The 18,965-nt window shown below is 38.8% G+C and overlaps 1 protein-coding gene across 1 annotated transcript; it reads left to right on the top strand.

Moving 5' to 3' along the window:
* Window positions 1-2,500: 2,500 nt before the first annotated feature.
* On the top strand, window positions 2,501-12,236 carry LOC146465408 (adhesion G-protein coupled receptor D1-like). The gene is made up of 11 exons (XM_085128807.1): window positions 2,501-2,516; window positions 3,447-3,541; window positions 4,223-4,285; window positions 5,418-5,606; window positions 6,167-6,349; window positions 6,733-6,927; window positions 7,448-7,604; window positions 8,697-8,830; window positions 9,295-9,549; window positions 10,771-10,858; window positions 11,760-12,236. The coding sequence occupies exons 1-11, from the start codon at window positions 2,501-2,503 to the stop codon at window positions 11,930-11,932; spliced, it is 1,548 nt and encodes a 515-aa protein (XP_084984933.1). The 3' UTR covers window positions 11,933-12,236.
* Window positions 12,237-18,965: the final 6,729 nt, after the last annotated feature.

Genomic DNA, 18,965 nt, shown 5'->3' with positions numbered 1-18,965 from the left:
CCCCCTTTAAACCGGAAGCAGGATCCCTGCTTCCGGTTTCTGATTAGCCCAGAGCTCGTGGACGTGTGGCCACCGCTGGCCAAAAACGTGCGCGGGCGCTGGGAACGAGATTGCCAGAAATGGCGAGCTATCGAAAGTCATTGCTGACATCGCACAGCGTGATGGAAATGTGTTTTTCGTGTTTCATGAACACTAAATATAAATGATTGAAATGCGAATTGCCTATTTGCAATAAATGCTCAGTGTTTGAGTGTTTTTTTTTCTATTTTTCGCAATTAATTGCCAAAGAAAAGCCCGACGAGCACTGTATTTCGGCATTTCGCTAGCAAGTCCTAGCAATAACTAGCCGCACATCGAGTGAATAGGGACCTTACGAATCATGCAAGACGGTGACGCCAACGCAAACGTCATTTGAAAGTATAACTTTATTTCATTTGTGCTACTTCGCAATTATTTTAACTCATTCAACTTGTATACACAAACGACAAACTAGCCAGGAACCAAATTGGTAGGAGTACCGTTCAAGTAAAGGAAGAGAATGAAAAATTCACTCCCGTGGGTTCACGTTCTCAACAAAACCTTGAATTTGGTCATTTCACGTTGTTGTTTTGCAGAGGACGACAAAGAAAAATGTACCAAAATTTAAAACGCACGTGCAGAGCGATTGTTTTTGCTCTTTAAGCTTTTTGTGTTGTGGCGTTGTCGTCGCCGTCGCCGTGGTGTTTTCGTAAGGTCCCTAATAGCACGGGGACACGTGCTTATTCCCGTGTTTTACGAAGTGCAACTTTGGAATTAGGGTCTACGCAGGTTCGACGTCGACTCTTTGTCGAACCTATTTTTAATAAATTCGACGCGACTTAGATTCGACGTTTGCCCTAGGCCTTAGGATGGGCGTTTCACCTATCGCACTGTGAAAAAGAGCAGTTGTAGGAGAATAATGAATCCTGATTCCAACCAAAAAGGATACAAAGCTTGACGATAGCGGCTTGAATTCATTTTTTTTTGCACTGATAGTGACACGCATAAAACATTTCAAGCAATCATTTAAGGCAACTTTCCGTCGCTAGAATCCCGTCTGAATCTAGAAATTTCAAGCTCCTTCGAGCAGGTTGCCTTCACCTAATGAACAAACCAAACAAGGGCTTCAAGGTTTTTTTTTTTTTTTTTTTTTTTTTTTGTAGTTCGGGCTCGTTTTGGGCAGGATCAAGAGAAACATTACAGCGGTAACCAATAACTCGCGACCTACGGCATTCAAAAGAGTCGGATAAAGTTGCGTTTTGGTGGACGTCAATCAAACAAACGCCGTCGAAATTACAGTATTTTGAATTCTGAGAAGGTTCCAAGGTAACCCGGCAAGAAAATAAGATTTTACCTCGCTAAGAGAAGGTAAACTTTATTTAAATTGATTCTCGAGCCAGATCAAGCGCAAATAAAAGGTTTTTTAATTAGAATTTTCAATTTTTACAGCACGTGATAATTTACTCACCTGCACGCATCACTGATTTAATATCAAGTGTGCCCAATTTTTTTTTAGATAATCTGGCTTGGAAATCAACTTTTATAAAGTTTACCATCCGTCAGTGGCTAAAACTGTCAATTTCTTAGTTCTGTTGCCTTGAAATGGTCTCAGAATTCAAAATAATTTCAACGACTTTTCTATGATTGACGTCCACCAAAATGCAATTTTATCGGAGTCTTTTGAAGGCGATAGGTCGCGTGTTATTGGTAACTGCTGTAAATTTGCGAAAGGTTTCAGTTAAACGTCTTTACGAGTAGCCAATACTCGTGCGAGCCAAAATTCAGTGGAAGAGCGCTTAAGGAAAACTTCGGTAATAGCTGGTGGAAGCACACAAGCAATTGGTCAAACAGCCATGCCTTGCTAAGTGAGGACCCAATATAATGTATAATGAAAAATGTAATTCAATACAATACAGTGTCATGCAAGAATCCTTGGATTCGGTTGCCTAAAAAAACCTTAAGAATCGTATAGTAGTTTGTTATCACCATCATCATCATCGTCATCATAATCATTAGCTTTGACTGTGTATTTACATGATATTTTATTTGTTTTAATTGTTTATCAGCAACGACCGCTGACCGTTCAAAATCACCCACTACTGCCGGAGGTAAGCGTCGCAATATGAAGTTTCTTCTTGTTTAAATTGTTTTTTTCGGCGTTCTGCAACATAATGACCAAGTCACTCTTCTTTGTGATGTAACTGACGCCCAGAGATATAAAACCCCGCTGAAGAGGATTTCATGGTATAAAGATGGGTTTCTTTTACAAACTGTGTGCTGCCATGTCCCTAACATTCCTGAAAATACTCGTGGACCTTTCAGTTTGTTGGTCAAAGACGGAGGGAATTACAGTTGTGTCGTGGAAGTGATGCTACGTAACATCAAAGAATACAATGTGTCAGACTACACAGTGGTTAGGTGTGAGTTTCATAAACTTTCATTGGACGTGCATTTATGTCTTTCGTCGTCGCTTATTTGCAGGATGGATGACTCATCTGGTAGGCTGGTTACGACTTGGGATTGAAACATATTGTTAACCTCATGCTACATATATCGGATTAGGTGCCTCTATTTGTGGGCTTTTAGATCACTGGTCTTATTATTAAAACCGAGTGCTCTTTATATTTATCACGTTTATTAAAAGTAGAAGGAAGATTTCAAGGTTTATCTGTTTTAACTGTAGTTGGTCCAGTTTGCCTAGAGGATAGGTTAGAAGGGGTGACATGGTCGATTACTTCTAGACGAAGAACGGATGTGAAAGTGTGATTAGAACGTTAACCATAATTTGGCCTGGAGCATTGGAATGGGATACTCATTTTAATTTGATCATGTGCATGTGCATTCATCAGGGATGAGGGTACACTACCTCGTTACCCTCAAAACCAAAGCGACTAGTCTAGATTGTGATAATTTAATTCACATTTCAGCAATTTTGAGCAGTTGGGGGACGCTCTGTTAATTACTTTACGCCTCCTAAACAACGACAGCTATTTGTGAAACAATTTATTTTTACAAGGGGAATATGTTCATAAGTGTCTTGGCTAACTGTAAATGCGCACGCGCACGAGGTAAAACTTGGCCTTTTATTCATTACGTCGAAAATAATTCGTGACCCAAATGATTTATTAATATCACTGATCGTTTATTTGCACCTCCGCTGTTATCTTTTGCATAAAACTCTGTTGATAAAACTAAACATTCCGGCCGGTTCCCACTCCCCAACCACGCATCACCACAGTTTCTTCACAAACTACCCCCCTTAGCCATGTGCATGTTCGGTTCTCTATCTTGATTCTTCTAGCTAGTCTTTGCTTGTTTGTAAATAAACGGCTTCATCTTCGTTCATTACCTCAAGGATATTTGCTGTAATAAATTTACGTTCATATTTCTCAGTTGTCAACCGTGCCCTTCCAATTTTTTTTCTCTAGGAACGGCGTTACGAAAATGTTCCATAGAAGGAGTATGGAACAAGGCGAACTTCACAGGTTGCAGCTCTGCTGAATTTAACAAGTTGGATGCGGAGGTACGTGTAAATGTGAAGAAAAGAAAAAAACGAGCACACACAAACAAAGAACAACTTTACGTACGATACATTTCAGACGTACGATAGCATATATTTCCCTTTGTTTCCCATAATAGGCAAGTTTACACATGTAAGTTCGTTGATCAGTGAACGAGCCTTGACACTACTATCGCAAAGAGTATCCCATTCAAGCCTTATCTTTTTTTCAGCCATAAAATGTACGCAATTGCCTGAGTTGCCTTTGACTGCGGTGAAAAATCCTCATGCAATAAGCGAAATAGAAAAGGATAACCTTGTATCTTTGCATCATCTTCCATCACACAACTGTATAGTTTCTTGTATCAGGCAGTTTGCTGTACAAAGTGGCTAAAGAGGGTAGGCTGGTTGGTGTCTTGGTTAATGCCAATGGGGGGAATCTATTCATCACACAGAGTACCTGAGCTTTCTGGGTAGATTATTATGGCAGGAATGCGGAGGAAAATGATGAAATGCAACTGTTTCCGCAGAGAAGAGATAAAATTTCTTTTAAAATCGATAATACTTAAAGCAATAATAAAAATCAACACGCGTCAGTCGCTAAACTTAATAAACAACTTCAGTTTATACAGGTCATGTTTGAACAAGAAGCCTCGTAAGAAAAGATGTTGGTCTTACTGTAACACACCTCGTGTTTTCTTTTAGATGGGAGCAATTCTGAATGGCTCTGAGTCAGAACTCAACGCCCAACAAGTTCTTTCACAGCTGGTAAACGCTTCTCAGCCAACAAAGGACGATTTCTTAGGCCGCCAGAAATCTACAAAAAAGACTTAATTATAGCAGTTGATATACTTGTCAAATTGGCTGAGTACAATGTCAAAACTGCTAACGTGAGCTCAACAGAGGATGTTGAAAATTACGCACAAGTGGCCAGTAATTTGTTGGATTTAAAGAACAAGAATACTTGGAACGAACTGGATAAAGTGAGTTAACTGTGCTATGTCAAGAGCTTTAAGTGAAATGTTAACATTACCCTGTTCATGAGACAGTTTTTGTGCGAGCCGTTATATATTTCTGTGTAACAAAATTGAAAGCTAATGTCGAAGTTTCGGTAAAAGCACATTAATTTTTAGACCACAGTAAGTCAACGAATAACCCCCTCATGATTTCTGTAAAACGAAAACTACCATTGAGGGACAAGATGAAATAACCAGGGAATCGAAAGAAGATCCGAGAAGCCATCGCGATTGCGATGGAACACCAAACTTGAAAGTAACGTGAAGGGGAGGGACCTTCCAAAGTCTTGTGGCATGATACTGTTACCTGACTTCCACTACTCGCTTCACTCCTCAGGGTTAGGCTACAGTACATCACACGGCCCAACGAAGTAAGATTGTCAACTTGCGAAATGTCTGACTTGAAACGGTATTCTTGTTCTGATTGGAGATTGTTTGTAAGATTCTCAAATGGCAAATTAAAAGTGGCAAGAAACCTCCAAATATAAAGTATGAAAAAAAATTCCGAGCCCTCAGCAGGAATCGAACCCACGACCTTCCAGTTACTAGTCTGGATGCTCTAACCACTGAGCTATGGGTGACTCATGTGGTGAACAGGTCACAGGCTTGGGGTTATAAGTCTCAGGACGTCGCATCTCACGAGTACACTGAACAGTACACTTGACACTGGACACACATCATACAAACTTTTCGCTAAAATATATAGTGTTCTAGAAAAAAGATAGACCTTTATTTATGACAATATCGCACTTCAAGGCCTGCCATGAGCTCGTCGCTACTAATTCAAAACCTTGCTCTTTGTATGAGACAGGTAGTTGCTGTCCAGGCATGCACACATACCCACCCTTTTGGATTAAAATAGGTTACCGTATGTTTGCCTACAGGTTGGTCAAGGCAGAAGTCAAATCTTAGTCAAAGCACTGGATGATTATGGACTGGGAGTCGCTGTCACGTTTAATGAAAGTGGTCAGCCTTTCTCACCCAGTACTACTTTAGTTTCATCTACTGTCTCCCCCAGACCCCAGGATGTCTTAAGCCAACCAGTTAAAGTCGCCCTTCGTCGAAACAAAAAGGTATATTTGTTCAGGTTGACGGGACAGAGATTTGCGATTTTATTCATCGCTTATTATTTCAATATGAGGAAAGTGTCAGTTATGCTAAGTCTCCGAAGTTCGTTTCCTGAAGGACTGTGTCCAGATCGAGGCGAGGATCGATCAAGTGTCATCCAAGCAAAAAGGGCTCGCTCTTTACTTGTTACCAGTGATTTATGACAGGAAAGGTAACTGGAACAGTCGTTTGAAGTTGCCTCACTCAGTTGTTTTCGCCCTTAGCAAGAGGGATAAACCTTAGTTGTTGTTTTTTTTTTTATAGGAATGTTCTGATCTTGTTCCTTTGATTGTGTCTCTCTTTGCCATGGCAATTTTAAAATTGCCAAACCATTATACAGTGTTTAACTGTATTTTAATTCTCTTTGACGGCTACCTTGCATTCATGTATGGAAATGAATGCCCCTTTTCTGCTCTTGCTATAAGGCTATTTCCTATGTCAGATATGTATTTTCTCGTCTTAAAACAGCTGTGCACTGAAAAATGCATTTTTATTTCAGCCTGTTTATTCCTCGTTTTATTTTAAGATAAGTTCGACACCTGACATGTCTGTCGAATGGACCTGTGTATTCTGGCGGCCTGTAGAATCGGCGATATGGCAAACCAGCGGTTGCAGGCTTGTCCCCAGTGAATCCAACGCCACCATAACAACATGCCAATGTGATCACCTGACCGTCTTTGCTGCGTTAATGGATCCATATGGTTCACATGTAAGTACAATAAGGAGGAAGAGGAGGAAAAGGGTAAAAAAGAGAAACATGGAAACGTGTAAATACGACACCTCTCGTTGTCTCATTCAATGTGATCCTAAGAATTCGTTTTTTGTTTCAAACATTTTCAGAAGTCCAACTGTATTTAGGTTTTGTTATTTCCTAAACTTGGAAAGCGTTCTTCTTACAAAGGAGGTAGTGATCCTTCAGCGAGAGACCAAAAAAGCCCCCAAGCAGAGTCGAAAACAAACAAACAAACAAAGAAACAAACATTTAGTACATTCACTAAATAAGACGTGTTCCTAGAACGAAAACAAAAAGCACCCCCTAAGAAAATAAGAAAACTGCAATAATATTTTGTGACTGTTATCTATCATTTTCAGTCAAGTAAACCGTTGGAAATCATCTCAATCGTTGGCTGTTCCGTTTCGCTGGTTGCTGTTGTCATCACACTAGCTATGTATCTGACTCTCTGGAGAGAGCTGAAAAGTCCAGGAGTAAAAGTATTGCTTAACTTATGCGCAGCTATTGCGGTTTCATGTGCACTTGTCATCTTTGAAGGTTCAGCGAGAAATAAGGTGTGTCTTCTTGTCTATACAGTGCCATTGTTTCCACTGAAAACTAGAACGCTAAATTGTGCAAGTGTGCTATCGGGCTTTGATCTTATATTGATTACTTAAGTCCAAAGAAGAGAGAGGGATGAGAAAAGAAAGAGTTATATTTGAATGTCACCAATGATTTCATCCACAAATTGAAGTGTGACGATTCGATTTGACTCGAAGCAATGTGACCGTTCAGTAAAGCACACGTGCGTAAGGGATGGGTTAGAGCGGTTGGCCTTATATGTGATCGTTATCACTTTTGTGGTGTTAACCCGTTAAAACCAACCAGAACAACCATCCAACCAAGAAACAAACAAACAAACAAAGAAAGAAAGAAAGGAAACCAATCCAAAAAAGAACTAGCTGTGCGTCAGTTATAGTGTTATTAAAAAAGGACTTGGATGCGTTCTAAAACCTCCAAATTTGTTGGTGTTGAAGAATACTTTATGTTAATAATAAAAAATGATTTTCTTTTTGGGATCTATATGAGTTTCAGGTGGCGTGCCCTATTGTTGCAGCCTTACTGCATTACTTCTTGCTGGCCTTATTTTCGTGGATGCTGTGCGAGGGTACACTGCATTACCTTGTACTCGTGAAAGTGGTAGGAGGTGACGCTGAAGACAAAATTAAGTACTTTTGCATCTTTGGATGGGGTACGTTCGCCTTAATACCACCAATTTTGTACTTAATTATCAATGTGCGTAACAAATACCGTAGATCTTATAAAGGCCTTATCACCCTTTTCTCCCGGATGAGATGAATAAGTTGATCAGATGCGTTCAAAGATTCATTCAGCTCCTTTCCGTTTGGTTTTACTTATCAATGGATCGGTGGAAGGAAGAAAGAATGATAGATAGATGGACGGATGGATGAAAGATTGGAGTGGCGGATAGATGTAATCGATTGATTGACAAATGTATAAATGCATGGGGCTGTGTGGATAGACGGATGGATGGATGGACGGATGGACAAGAGGGAAGAAATGCGAACGTGTGCATACAAAACGAGCGTACGAACGTACCTACGAAACAATAAAGGAATAAAGAAAGGGGGGTAGGAACGATGTTGATATAGCTCGATTGCTCGGTGGATTGATGAAGAAGGAACTCTAAAACGAATAAAATTACCATACATAAGAAACATCAGCAATTAACGAGAACGAGAAAGTGAAAAAGAATTCTGGCTCCTCTAAGGGAATCAAACCCACGGATTTCCATATACAGGTCGGATCATTATATAACAACTGAGCAACTGGGAATTTCGTAGAGAGCTGTAGGTCATTTGCTAAGTTCATATTTGGGGCGCGACCTGCAAACCTTTAGGATCAGCGATGCCGAAAACGTACGACACTAGCTTCTTGCCTTCTAGTTTGATCTTATTGTACGGAATCAGTGTAAAATTTGTAAAATTTTATTTGATGTAAAGTAATTTTTTGTTAGTGAAAATAAGAAAATGTTTTCGCTAAAAGACACAGCGTTATTTCTATAAGTACAGTAAGTATTGCTAACAATGTAGATATAGCTATTGTGGTTAGTATTGTGAGTATTGTAGAGTAATATTAGTGATGTCATGTAAGGCAAATAAAAATTGTTAAAAAAAAAGAGAAGAAAACGTACGACACAAGAACCCTTCTTATTTCACGACAGAGATAACAATCCACCTCCTCTTCTTGATTATAAACACGCTATACATGTATATATTTAGGCACTTGATCTGATGTTGTGTTAATCATGTTTCCTTATTAGGTTTTCCTGCAATTATTGTCGCCATTTCCCTGGCTATTACTAAAACGAATGGTTACGGTAACTCAGTTTGCTGGCTTGACGTTAAGAGTGGACTAATTTGGGCGTTTATAGGCCCAGCGCTCTTCGTTATTTTGGTGAGCAGAATTTATTCCCGATGCTTTTAATTCTGCAGTTCATTCATTTCATCATTAAAGTATTATTGATTTCCTTTTCAGTTTTTATTTTTTATTTTTGCCTTTACAATTACCCTGGAGATTGTTCAGAACCCAGACGAAAGTCTTTGTGTTCTGGAAGACTGTATTCTCTCGACTTGCGGCCTTGATATCACCGACATTAGAGGTCGCTCATTCTTTACGACAAAGTGAAGTGTTGCACAACCTTATGCCACTTACGATATCTACGCCCTAAAAGCTTTTAGAGTACTATTGGCACTGATATAACTAGACATTTTTAAGCATTCTATTTATTATAAAAAACATGTGAAGGTTCGTGTATTTCAAACTAAAAATGTTACCTAGTAGTAAACAATATAAAGAAGCATCTCCTCTACACTCAATTCTACATACCAGTGAACCGTCAACAAATTGCTTCTCCACAGATCAATATCGTCGTATATGTTCAGGTAATACGTAGCATGATGGGATCAAGTTTAACGCGAAACAAGACGCAGATTGAAAAAGTAAAAGCTGCCGTCAAGGCGTCCGTGGTCCTGTTTCCCTTACTTGGAATCACGTGGTTGTTTGGTCTTTTGAGCTTCAGTTCAGAGACCATTACCTTTAAGTACCTCTTTGCCATCCTTAATTCGCTCCAGGGATTGATGATCTTCGTTTTCAAGTTCGCCCTAAACAAACAGGTAGGTAAATGCTAACGTTATAAAAAGACCATCGTTAATATATCTCAAATCCGCGATATCGATCGGGAAAGAAAGTTTTTGATGGGCTGGGTGGGTTGAGTTGGGACATTTGTCGCCAGGTATTGCACTTCAAGATTAAACGCAGTGTTCACTGGAAGCCTTTCTAGTTGAATTTCTTTTCAAAGAAATAACAAAACAGTTCTTTCATGTAGGACGAAGTATAATTTTAACGAGAGATCAATTTCAGGAGGTTCGTATTAAGTGACTATCTCGCGGAAGGTGATCGATCTTTTCGAAAATTACTCCGGCTGAAGATTGCAATGAGCAAAGTGGTATTAGTAAAACAATTGACATTTTTAGACAGAAGCCTGTGTGGTGCGTCTTTGCGATAGCCTAACGCAGTGAACAGTTGATCTGGAGACTTAAGTGATTAGTGACACACATGCGCGGACACACACACAAACATGCAACCACCTGCGTAACTTGAATAACATTAAAACTATGACAATGAAACAAAGAGGGGGAATAGGGCGTCTGAATTGTCTCCTTTGGCGTCCGCCAAATTGGACGATGACGTATTATGACGAGGAATGACGTCACTTTTCTTCACAGCCACCATCTTGGATCCGCAATCTTGGATTTCTATTTTTTATTTCATATCACAAAATTATTTAAATTGAACCAAAAACAATTCTAAAATTCAAAACAAATTAATAATTACCATAATGGTACAGAAAAGTAAAAGTAAAAAGCTACTCTTTTTTACAGGATATTTTGTCAATCCTTTACAGGAAATCTCGAAAACAATAATCGTCAAAATGTTGTCAGCGCATTCCCCAATTCCCTCACAAGACGAAGAGAGTAAATTAGGATTGCAACAGCATATGTAAAGATCCGCAACATTTCATATCTTGCAGTTACAAATTGGTAATCGGACTAAGGAAGGGATTGTGATGCATTTTTGCCCTGGAAATAACACCCTAAGGCACAGCGTGGTAAAAGGGAAAATATTAAACATGACGAGTTGTTTTAAATAAAAAACAAATAATTCCTTGCTTTGATATGGCATGATGTGATTTCTATGGATAAGTTAATAGGGTTGGTTTTAACTGCTAACATCAATCTAGCGTGACAGATATGGAATTCCCGTTCAGTTGATGGTTTGACCGCATCCATTTTGCGCTTGAAACTTTGTAGTATGTTTTCCCTGTTTTCGGTCAGGTTCAAGACGCCATTAAACGGCGACTCGGGAAAACGAGAACCACTAATGCCAAGATCAAACAACGTGATGAAAGTCCATTCATTCAAGGTATGCCTTTTTTAGTGTCCAGTGTTTCATTCTATGTACTCTATTTATCATCAGAAGTGATAAAAAGGTAATAAACAGTTCCTAAAGGATTAAGATGTTATATTTTATCTCAAAAAGGCCGCTTTTATTTTGGGAGTTTATTAAACTATCCTAACTATCCTAAAGGCTGTAAGTTTATGGAGTTTAACTAAGCTCCTTTCTTACTCGGCTGGTTATAAAACCGCGGACTTAGTTACATTCAAGGTTGCAGTAGTCTGTAACTGTTCTTGCTGGGACAATTACGTTTACCCAATAAAGGAATCGAAAGACCTCCCTGGTGTGTCAAGAAAGCCCTATTGGCATCAATCATGGCGATAGATTGGGTACTTTGGAGGAGACAGAAATCGTTTTAACATTATAAACTGGTGATACGGAGATTAGAGCTCTGGTCGCTGCATTCTTGTTTTGTTCAGGGGAGAAAATTTGTCATCACTATTAAACGGGAGCGTTGATTTCTTGCGAAGCCCAAATAATTGCTAAAGCTGAAATTGCTTCCTCCTGTGTTGGAAAATTAGCAATGGCCCTAACCATAGAGGTTCATTATCCCATCCTGCTCACTAAATTTTTCTTCTTTTAAATAGGCAACGTGCAAATATGATAGGCGAAAGTGAAAGACGTTTGGACGTATCCTGGATGACATGAATAGACGATAGTGTTGTATTAGATTTACTGGATTACTAATTTTCAAGAATGCAATCAAAAAATCCTTAACTTCCTCCTAATACCAAATTTTATGTGTTTGCATTCTCACGTTAATCAATCTTCCGAACATGTTTTGGGTGACGTTATCCTCTCCTTTCTGTTTAGGTTTCTCTGTCAGTTTTCTCTTCATTTTGTTTTATTTTTGTTCCATCCATTTCAGCCACGAAGGGTCAGCCAGGGAGTGCTGAATATGATTATGAACATGTACCAGTGACAAGAGAACCTCGCCAAGACAAATTGGTATTAAAGACTTTGCTTAAACAAGAGGAAGGAGCGGGTGTCAACGACGAAACTCATCCGAAGGGAAATCTATTGTCACACTCAGATGATTGAAACTCCTCTTCACGGAGCTCAGTAGTATAGACATGTGACATTAATACCGTTTCAAAACACTGCTGCTTTTTTCTCATTTATCATGAAACATACTCTATACAGTTGAGACAGAACATTTCGGTGATATGTTATTACTTTAAAAGACTAAGTACATCAGAAGCTCGATTATTTGGCCACTGACAGAGCATGGAGTTAAGGTGGCTCCATATGGTATTCACTTATAATATGGCGCGCGCTGTGTTACACATCGAAAGCCAGTTTACTCTTGTTTCCTTTTTACCAGTTTATTGAAGTCAACAAAAATGTAATAATCAAGAACCAAACTGTGTCATCGAAACCTCACTAAACCTCAGCTAAAATTACTCAAACACAGACGTTTGTAAGTGCGTATTACACTTTGATTTCAATTTTTTTTCAATTTCCTTTGGTGAAATTTCTAAAAATTTCACGCCGGATCAGAGAGCGTCAACAAGAAAATCTTTTAAGAAAAAAAGGTAGGGGGTTCAAAGGCAGATTCCATGCTTTTTACAAATTTGTGTTTTTTGCCACTGCGCAAAAAATTGTATTATAAATTTTTGTGAAAATTGAGCCCTAATTAGACTAAATCCTTTGGAACCTCCCTGCCAGCTTTTAGGAAATTTCACTGCAGGAAACGCAAGAAATCCAGATGAAAGTTTAAACTTGCACGGTCAATAATGACGTCTTAGAAAAGGAATTCGCCAAGATCGTTATTTGAGCATGCATGAACTTTAAAGCAATAGACTTGTTTGCGCGAAATAATTGGATGAAATTTACAACGTTGGTTATCGTTGAAGACACAAACAGTAATAGTTTTGTTTATGAAACTATTGCAGAGAACGTTATCTTTAAAATGATTTCTCTGTTTCTACTTCTGGTTTGTTATTTGAGCTGCATTAATGACTTGTTCGATGCTTTGCATGAGCTTGCGTCAGCTCGCACGCGCACATTACTGAAGCTCGCATCATCAGTGCGCGCGCTAGCCTAAAACCCTATGGAGACACCTTAAATGTCAAATTAATGATGTGGTCTTTCTTTCTTTCTTCCTTTTTTTCTTTTGGAGATAAATAAATCTGTGTATTGACTGTTGTTCGACGAGAGAAACTGGTTATATAATATAATGCGCTGATGGTGTAGATGGTTAGATGTGAGTTTAGGTTCCATTCACGTATTCAAACGTTAACTGTTGAGGTTGAACCCTATCAGGACGAGCCTTTTTTCAAACGTCTGCGAATATTAAAACTATGGCAATGGCACTTCGAGTTTAGATAGTACGACCAAAAATGTTTCCTTTGAAATGCAACGAGAAGTGTTGACGTCATACTTACGCCATGATTGCCAAATGGCCGCCATCTTGGATCCGCCATAATGGTTTTCTGGAGTTCCCCAAAACTCCAATTATGCGCTAAAATTAAACGAAAAATAAAGAACACTAATACAAGTTAAAAACATAAAGGTTGCTGTAAGGGAAGTGATTTTTTTCATATAACTGCGAAATTTGTCTTTATGTTGTTTTTCTCTGGCGTTTTCCACTCTGCGGGTCTTGTTGATTGGTACGCTATGTAATTTGAACCCGCCAGTTGACTGCAAAGGGACCCAAAGCATTTTCTTTTGTTTTTAATATTTTTGCTGATGTTCCATCTGTTTAGTAAAGTTAGTATCACATTATAAGGTATGTTTCCTAAGGCAAGAGATTCAGCAAGCTCTGTTAATCCTTTTATGAAGATCGCGTTTCAACTCAGTCGGATTATTGTTTTTTTTTTTTCTTTTGGGGGGTGGGGGAAAGTGGTGGAAGCGATAAAATATAAAATGGAGTATAAATTGAAATCTACATGTTATAACTCCGAAGGTAGTTACAGAGCGTTATTTTTAGCTGTCAACACATAATGAAACACCTAGAAATCATGGTGTGAAAATAGTTTTAGTGAAATTAAAATGTTTAGGTCATGTGACGAGCTGTCCATATAATTACCAATAAATTTTACACAGTTCTTTATTAATCAAGATGTACTTTCGATAAAGATCATGTAACATAAAAAGAATTTTATCATCTGTTAGAAGATAAATATTAAAAAATACTGGAAACATTTCCTGGTAATACGTGTTCATGACGAAATTAAAATTGAGGTAACTTCCAGGCCATTGAGACTTAACGGCAATGAGACGTCAACGGAATACGTTATGTCCCGAACTGTTTACTTTGATAGCACAACAGTTCTCAGTTGCTGGCATGCTAAATAATCATATACGTGGCTAGAATACATTATCGAGGATAAAAGGTTATGACCAAGTAAACAGACGCAACAATTTACGCAGTATGTAACAACTCTGTGCCCTGGGGCCAGAAGTTGTCATCATTTTCTTTTTTGTTTTTTCAGTTTCTCCTTAGGCTTTCAGCTTGCATGTCATAATCATCATGCCTAGAAAACATAAACGCATTACGGAAGACAGAATAACTGTTCTCAAACAGACCGCATGGCGTACAGGTGTAATATCTGACAATAATTCCGCTTAAATTAATCGCACAAGGGCCAGAACTGGCTCACTAGTTACTAGTTGGCGTGTGCTTTCTGCTGTTTAAAGTCATGGGAGCGCCTGTAGTTGGCAGCAATGTTGAAACTAGATAAACAAATAAAGCTCTATGCAGTAATTCAAAAACTAATTAATAATTCATAAGCCCATTGACCTATCAAATGGTCGATAGAACATCACGTGCAGTGGTCTTAAGTAATATATCAAACACGAGGAAGAGTGTTTCCTCTGATTTCCAAACACCGAGAAGTAGGTTGGAAAAACGAGGCGCAGCCGAGTTTTTTTTTTAACCAACTTCGAGGTGTTTGGAAATAGGAGGAAACACTCTTTCGAGTTTCGATATGGCTTCTCAAACTATTGATAATTCTTGGAGAAATTCGAAGCAAAAGTTCACAAAATTTTATGATAATTAAGATTACATTTCTAAACCTCCTTCACGGTAGGGATTTGCTTTGTTTTGGATTGATGAATTATTAATGAGTTTGAGGAAACCCGATAAAACCTAGGGCGCGCCTCCTCCTCATTATTATGCGGTGTTAAATGTTTTTCTCGTATGCTAATTTCCAACGTTGACAAAACTTCATTGTTATGAACTCTCTTGACACACGCTTTTCCAGGAATGTTGGTGAAACCGTTCAAAAAACTCGCAGCACTTGTTTTATCGGGTCTAAAACCACTCGGCTGCGCCTCGCCTCGTGGTTTTATATCCCAATAAAACACTGCTGCTCGCGTTTTAAACATTGCATATGCCGTTACTTTGTTATACAAATTCAATATTTTAATCTCTCAATAAAAAGCATTAAGGCTGGTTTTCACTAGGACATAAGCATAAGCATAAGCATAAAGATAAGCAAGTGTGAACACTAGCTACATATGCATAAGGACAGATGCACACGCAGAAAAACATTTCTTGACGGAATTATCGATACCAGCCCCCCTCAATGTTAAGCAAAATGGCGGACGAAACGTTTGACTGCCTTGTGCTTGTGCTTATGTCATCCCTGTTCTCACTGGTGAAAACGGCGACATAACATGACATAAGCATAAGCATTAGCACAAGAAAAACGAACACGTTCGTTCACCAGCCTTTACACTTAAAAAAATTTGACAAACATCAATATTGAGAATGATGCATTATTTTATTATTTATATTATTATATTATATATAGAGAGAGTAGTATATCTGTCCTTGTTATTATATTGATTAGCAATGTTAAAGTCTAAAGTAGGTCTTTTGCTTGAATGCATTTCTTTCAAAGGTAGCTCATGTAGGGGGGGGGGGGGGGGGGCCCTTTGGTTACCATAAAACAACATTTTAATGAGAAGCAATTCTTCTTGAGAGCATTTCTGAAAGTTAAGTGATGTGACTGGAAACCCAGGTGTCGGTCAAAGAAATCGTATTTGGTGTAAAAGAGAAGCAACATTTCTTCTCCCTAAAGTGTCGGATAAATGAAACTCTCAGGCTATCAAGTATTGTAATCAGTGGTAATGGCGAAGCTCCCTCAGCAGCACAGTGGTAGAGCAACCAATCGAAAGCTCAAAGGACTGGTTCGACTTCTCTCAGACATCCACTTTCCGAGCTAGAGTATGGGAACACAATTTTTAATTGTGAAACAAAAAAAAAGGTTGTAAAACATTCTCGTCGATGTGAACCCCCTCTTTCCCCAATGTTGAACTCAAGTTAATTAAAAACAAGAACGTCCTTGTGTAACTTGTGAAAGACGGCGCATTGTACCATCCTATTTTCATACTATAAATCATTCAAGCAAGTAGGGTTAAAATCCTGAACCTTCAGTCCTCAATAATTTAACTATGACATTGTAAGTTATAGCCATTGCGAAAAAACGGTCTTTGCTGTTCCGAAATTATGGACTAATCAGTACAGCTATCTCCGGCAAGTTTCTGGCACCAAAGCGAGCCCTCCTTCTTAAAACGCCTCTGTCTACTCTTTTATTACCCACTAAAAGTGTATTGATTATCACTAAGCTACCGAACGATCATTGTTACATTCCTCTCAATATTTAGTGTTAACATGGAGTAGTGCTGAAATCAAAACCCTACTAAAACGTGTCAAGGCTATCAACTTTTAGTCTTCAATAGTTTAATGAACATGTCGGAGATTTATTGAATAACACCACCATTTCTGTATCCACTAGAAATTAGTCATTTGAGTCTAACGACCAATTAACTATTCCTGGAGGAGGTTGACAGTGGACAGCAGCACAAGCAAGCATTTCCAAAGCCAAACTCTGATATTTCTTGTAGCTGCTCATGATCATTTTGAGCCTGGCGTGATCGTCCTTTTGTAGCTGGGGAAAAAGAAGCGGTATCATTGTTATATTTAAAGATAGATGTAAATAGATAGCGTAGTTCTTTCGATAACGGAGACATCTCAAAAGCTTCTCTCAGTCCCAACCCCTGAGAACACCAAGCCCCCTCAAGTAGTCTCCAATTTTTGATCCACCTGTTAGTGAAGAAAACGCGGCAAGTGTATAAAGTGGTTGTTTAATTCTAGTTATTTTGGTCAGTATGACCACAACACAAATTAAACGAATTACAAAATACTCTAAACTCCTGGAAAAGAAGAAAGCTCACACTCTTGGGAAAGGTAAATATTATAAAGGCCCTAGGGTTATCCAAGCTTATTTTCAATGCTTCCGTCCTGCCTTTACCGGACGGTTTTGCGAAAACGGTGGACGCTATTACTTTTGATTTTCTATGGGATGGAAAACCCCACAAGACAAAAAAAATCGACCATTATTGGTGTGAAAGAAGATGGTGGGTTAAAGATGGTTGCCTTTCTCCTTATGAGCAATCCCGGGAGAACTGTGTGCACAGGGGCTGCAGGGGTGGCGCTAGATCTAGGGTTGCAGTAATAATTCTTCTATTTCATTTTTTTTAGTAGCAAGGAAAGTAGCCATTGAGAATCGTGGCCACTGTCTGGACCTTCTGGGCATTTTTCGTCCTACACCATTGCCTTAGTTTCTGGTGCGAAAGCGCAAACCTACCTTGGTTTGGCGGAAAAGTGTTTAGCTCATCAGGTCTGTTGCCAGGATTTGTTATAAAACATCTTCTGCGTTTCTCTCGTCGCTGTCTTATACCATCTTTGATCTGTTGAATTAAGGACGGTGCCTACTAATACGGAAGTATTTTTGTCCGGTTTATGACTATGCAGGAAAAGCAGATCTTAGCAAGAGCTATTGGAGTCCAAAAAGAAAATTGGGGGTAACCATGGATTTTTCAGAGATAACTAAGCAATAATATCTCTAAAAAGCACCCAAATATAAAGAAATGTATGGGATTTTTTTCCTAAATTGAAGCTTAATTATCTCTGAAAAATGCATGGTTACCCCCAATTTTCTTATGAGATACCAAAAGCATTTGCTAAGTTCTGCTTTCTCCGTATAGTTTTAAACCGCGCAAAAATATTTCTGTATTAGTAGGCACCGCCTATTGGAAATCCGAGTATCTCGAGATGCGCAGAACGTATGCGCAGTAACAATAGTAGGTGCCGTCCTTAAAGCTAATTATCTAAGTCCATTGTTGTTGGAATCTCCAGTTGCAAAAAGGTAAAAGCCAGTTACCTGAGATTCGGGTAATCATTTTCAAGTTTTCGTCTTTAATCAGAATTTTTTCTTTATTTGAGGCATACTGTTTGACTGAATAAGATCTTTTACAGGTGTAAAAGATATGAAACTGGAAAGTAATAAAGTAATGCCTGCCGTACGTATTGCTGTTACTCCAGGGATCAATTTTGCCTTATGGGTGGTAACCTTTTATCTGTTTATCTGTTTATCTGGGAGATGGGGGAGAGGGGGGAGGGGGTGGGTCTGTCAAATGTTTCATGTGGTCGACGATTTGTGTTCATAGACTTTGATGTAACCATGGCAATCAACTTTTAACAGGCAGTTTTTTAGCAAATTGGGAATTCAGAAATCCAAGAGGGCGGATGCAAGATGGCCGCCATTTGGCAAATTTGACGTGATTATGACATGATATGACGTCACAACTTCCCGTAGTGGACCTCAAAGGAAACATCTTTGGAAGTACTATCTGCCCTGCCAGCCTTATTGTCATAGCGTCTATGGAGGAGGTTGGGCGGATCCCGCTGTCAGGAAAAGATCCCGTTCTCGATAGGATTAAGAAATTTTAACCTCAAACAGTAGTTTGTACAATGACCATTCTTCATCTATGTTGTTAAATGGACGACACTTAATTACGACATGTGCTACACAGGCAGAGACACTATTTTGACCAAAAAAATGAAAACCACCGGTACACTGAGAATCGTGGTTGTTAATAATGAGAGCAACGATTACGTAAGAGAGACGTACATTTACGAGACAACATGAGAAGATGTTGCTCGTGACAAGTGCTTACTTGAAAGAAGTAGTGGGTTTTTACGAAAAGTGGTCACTTGCGATTAGGCTAATAAACAACCTTTGTTTTTCTTTTTTGGTCGGTAAGAGAGTTTTAGACATAT

The sequence above is a fragment of the Pavona decussata genome, unplaced genomic scaffold, assembly GCF_977016875.1.
Source record: "Pavona decussata unplaced genomic scaffold, jaPavDecu1.1 SCAFFOLD_156, whole genome shotgun sequence".
Taxonomy (NCBI): Eukaryota; Metazoa; Cnidaria; class Anthozoa; order Scleractinia; family Agariciidae; genus Pavona; species Pavona decussata.
This window is presented reverse-complemented; position numbering and strand designations above follow the sequence as displayed.

Excerpts from the sequence above, each read along its gene's own strand:
- LOC146465408 (XM_085128807.1), top strand. Across the intron at positions 3,542-4,222 it reads TTAACAAGTTGGATGCGGAG|ATGGGAGCAATTCTGAATGG; the intron begins GTACGTGTAAAT and ends GTTTTCTTTTAG. Across the intron at positions 7,605-8,696 it reads CTTTTGCATCTTTGGATGGG|GTTTTCCTGCAATTATTGTC; the intron begins GTACGTTCGCCT and ends TTTCCTTATTAG.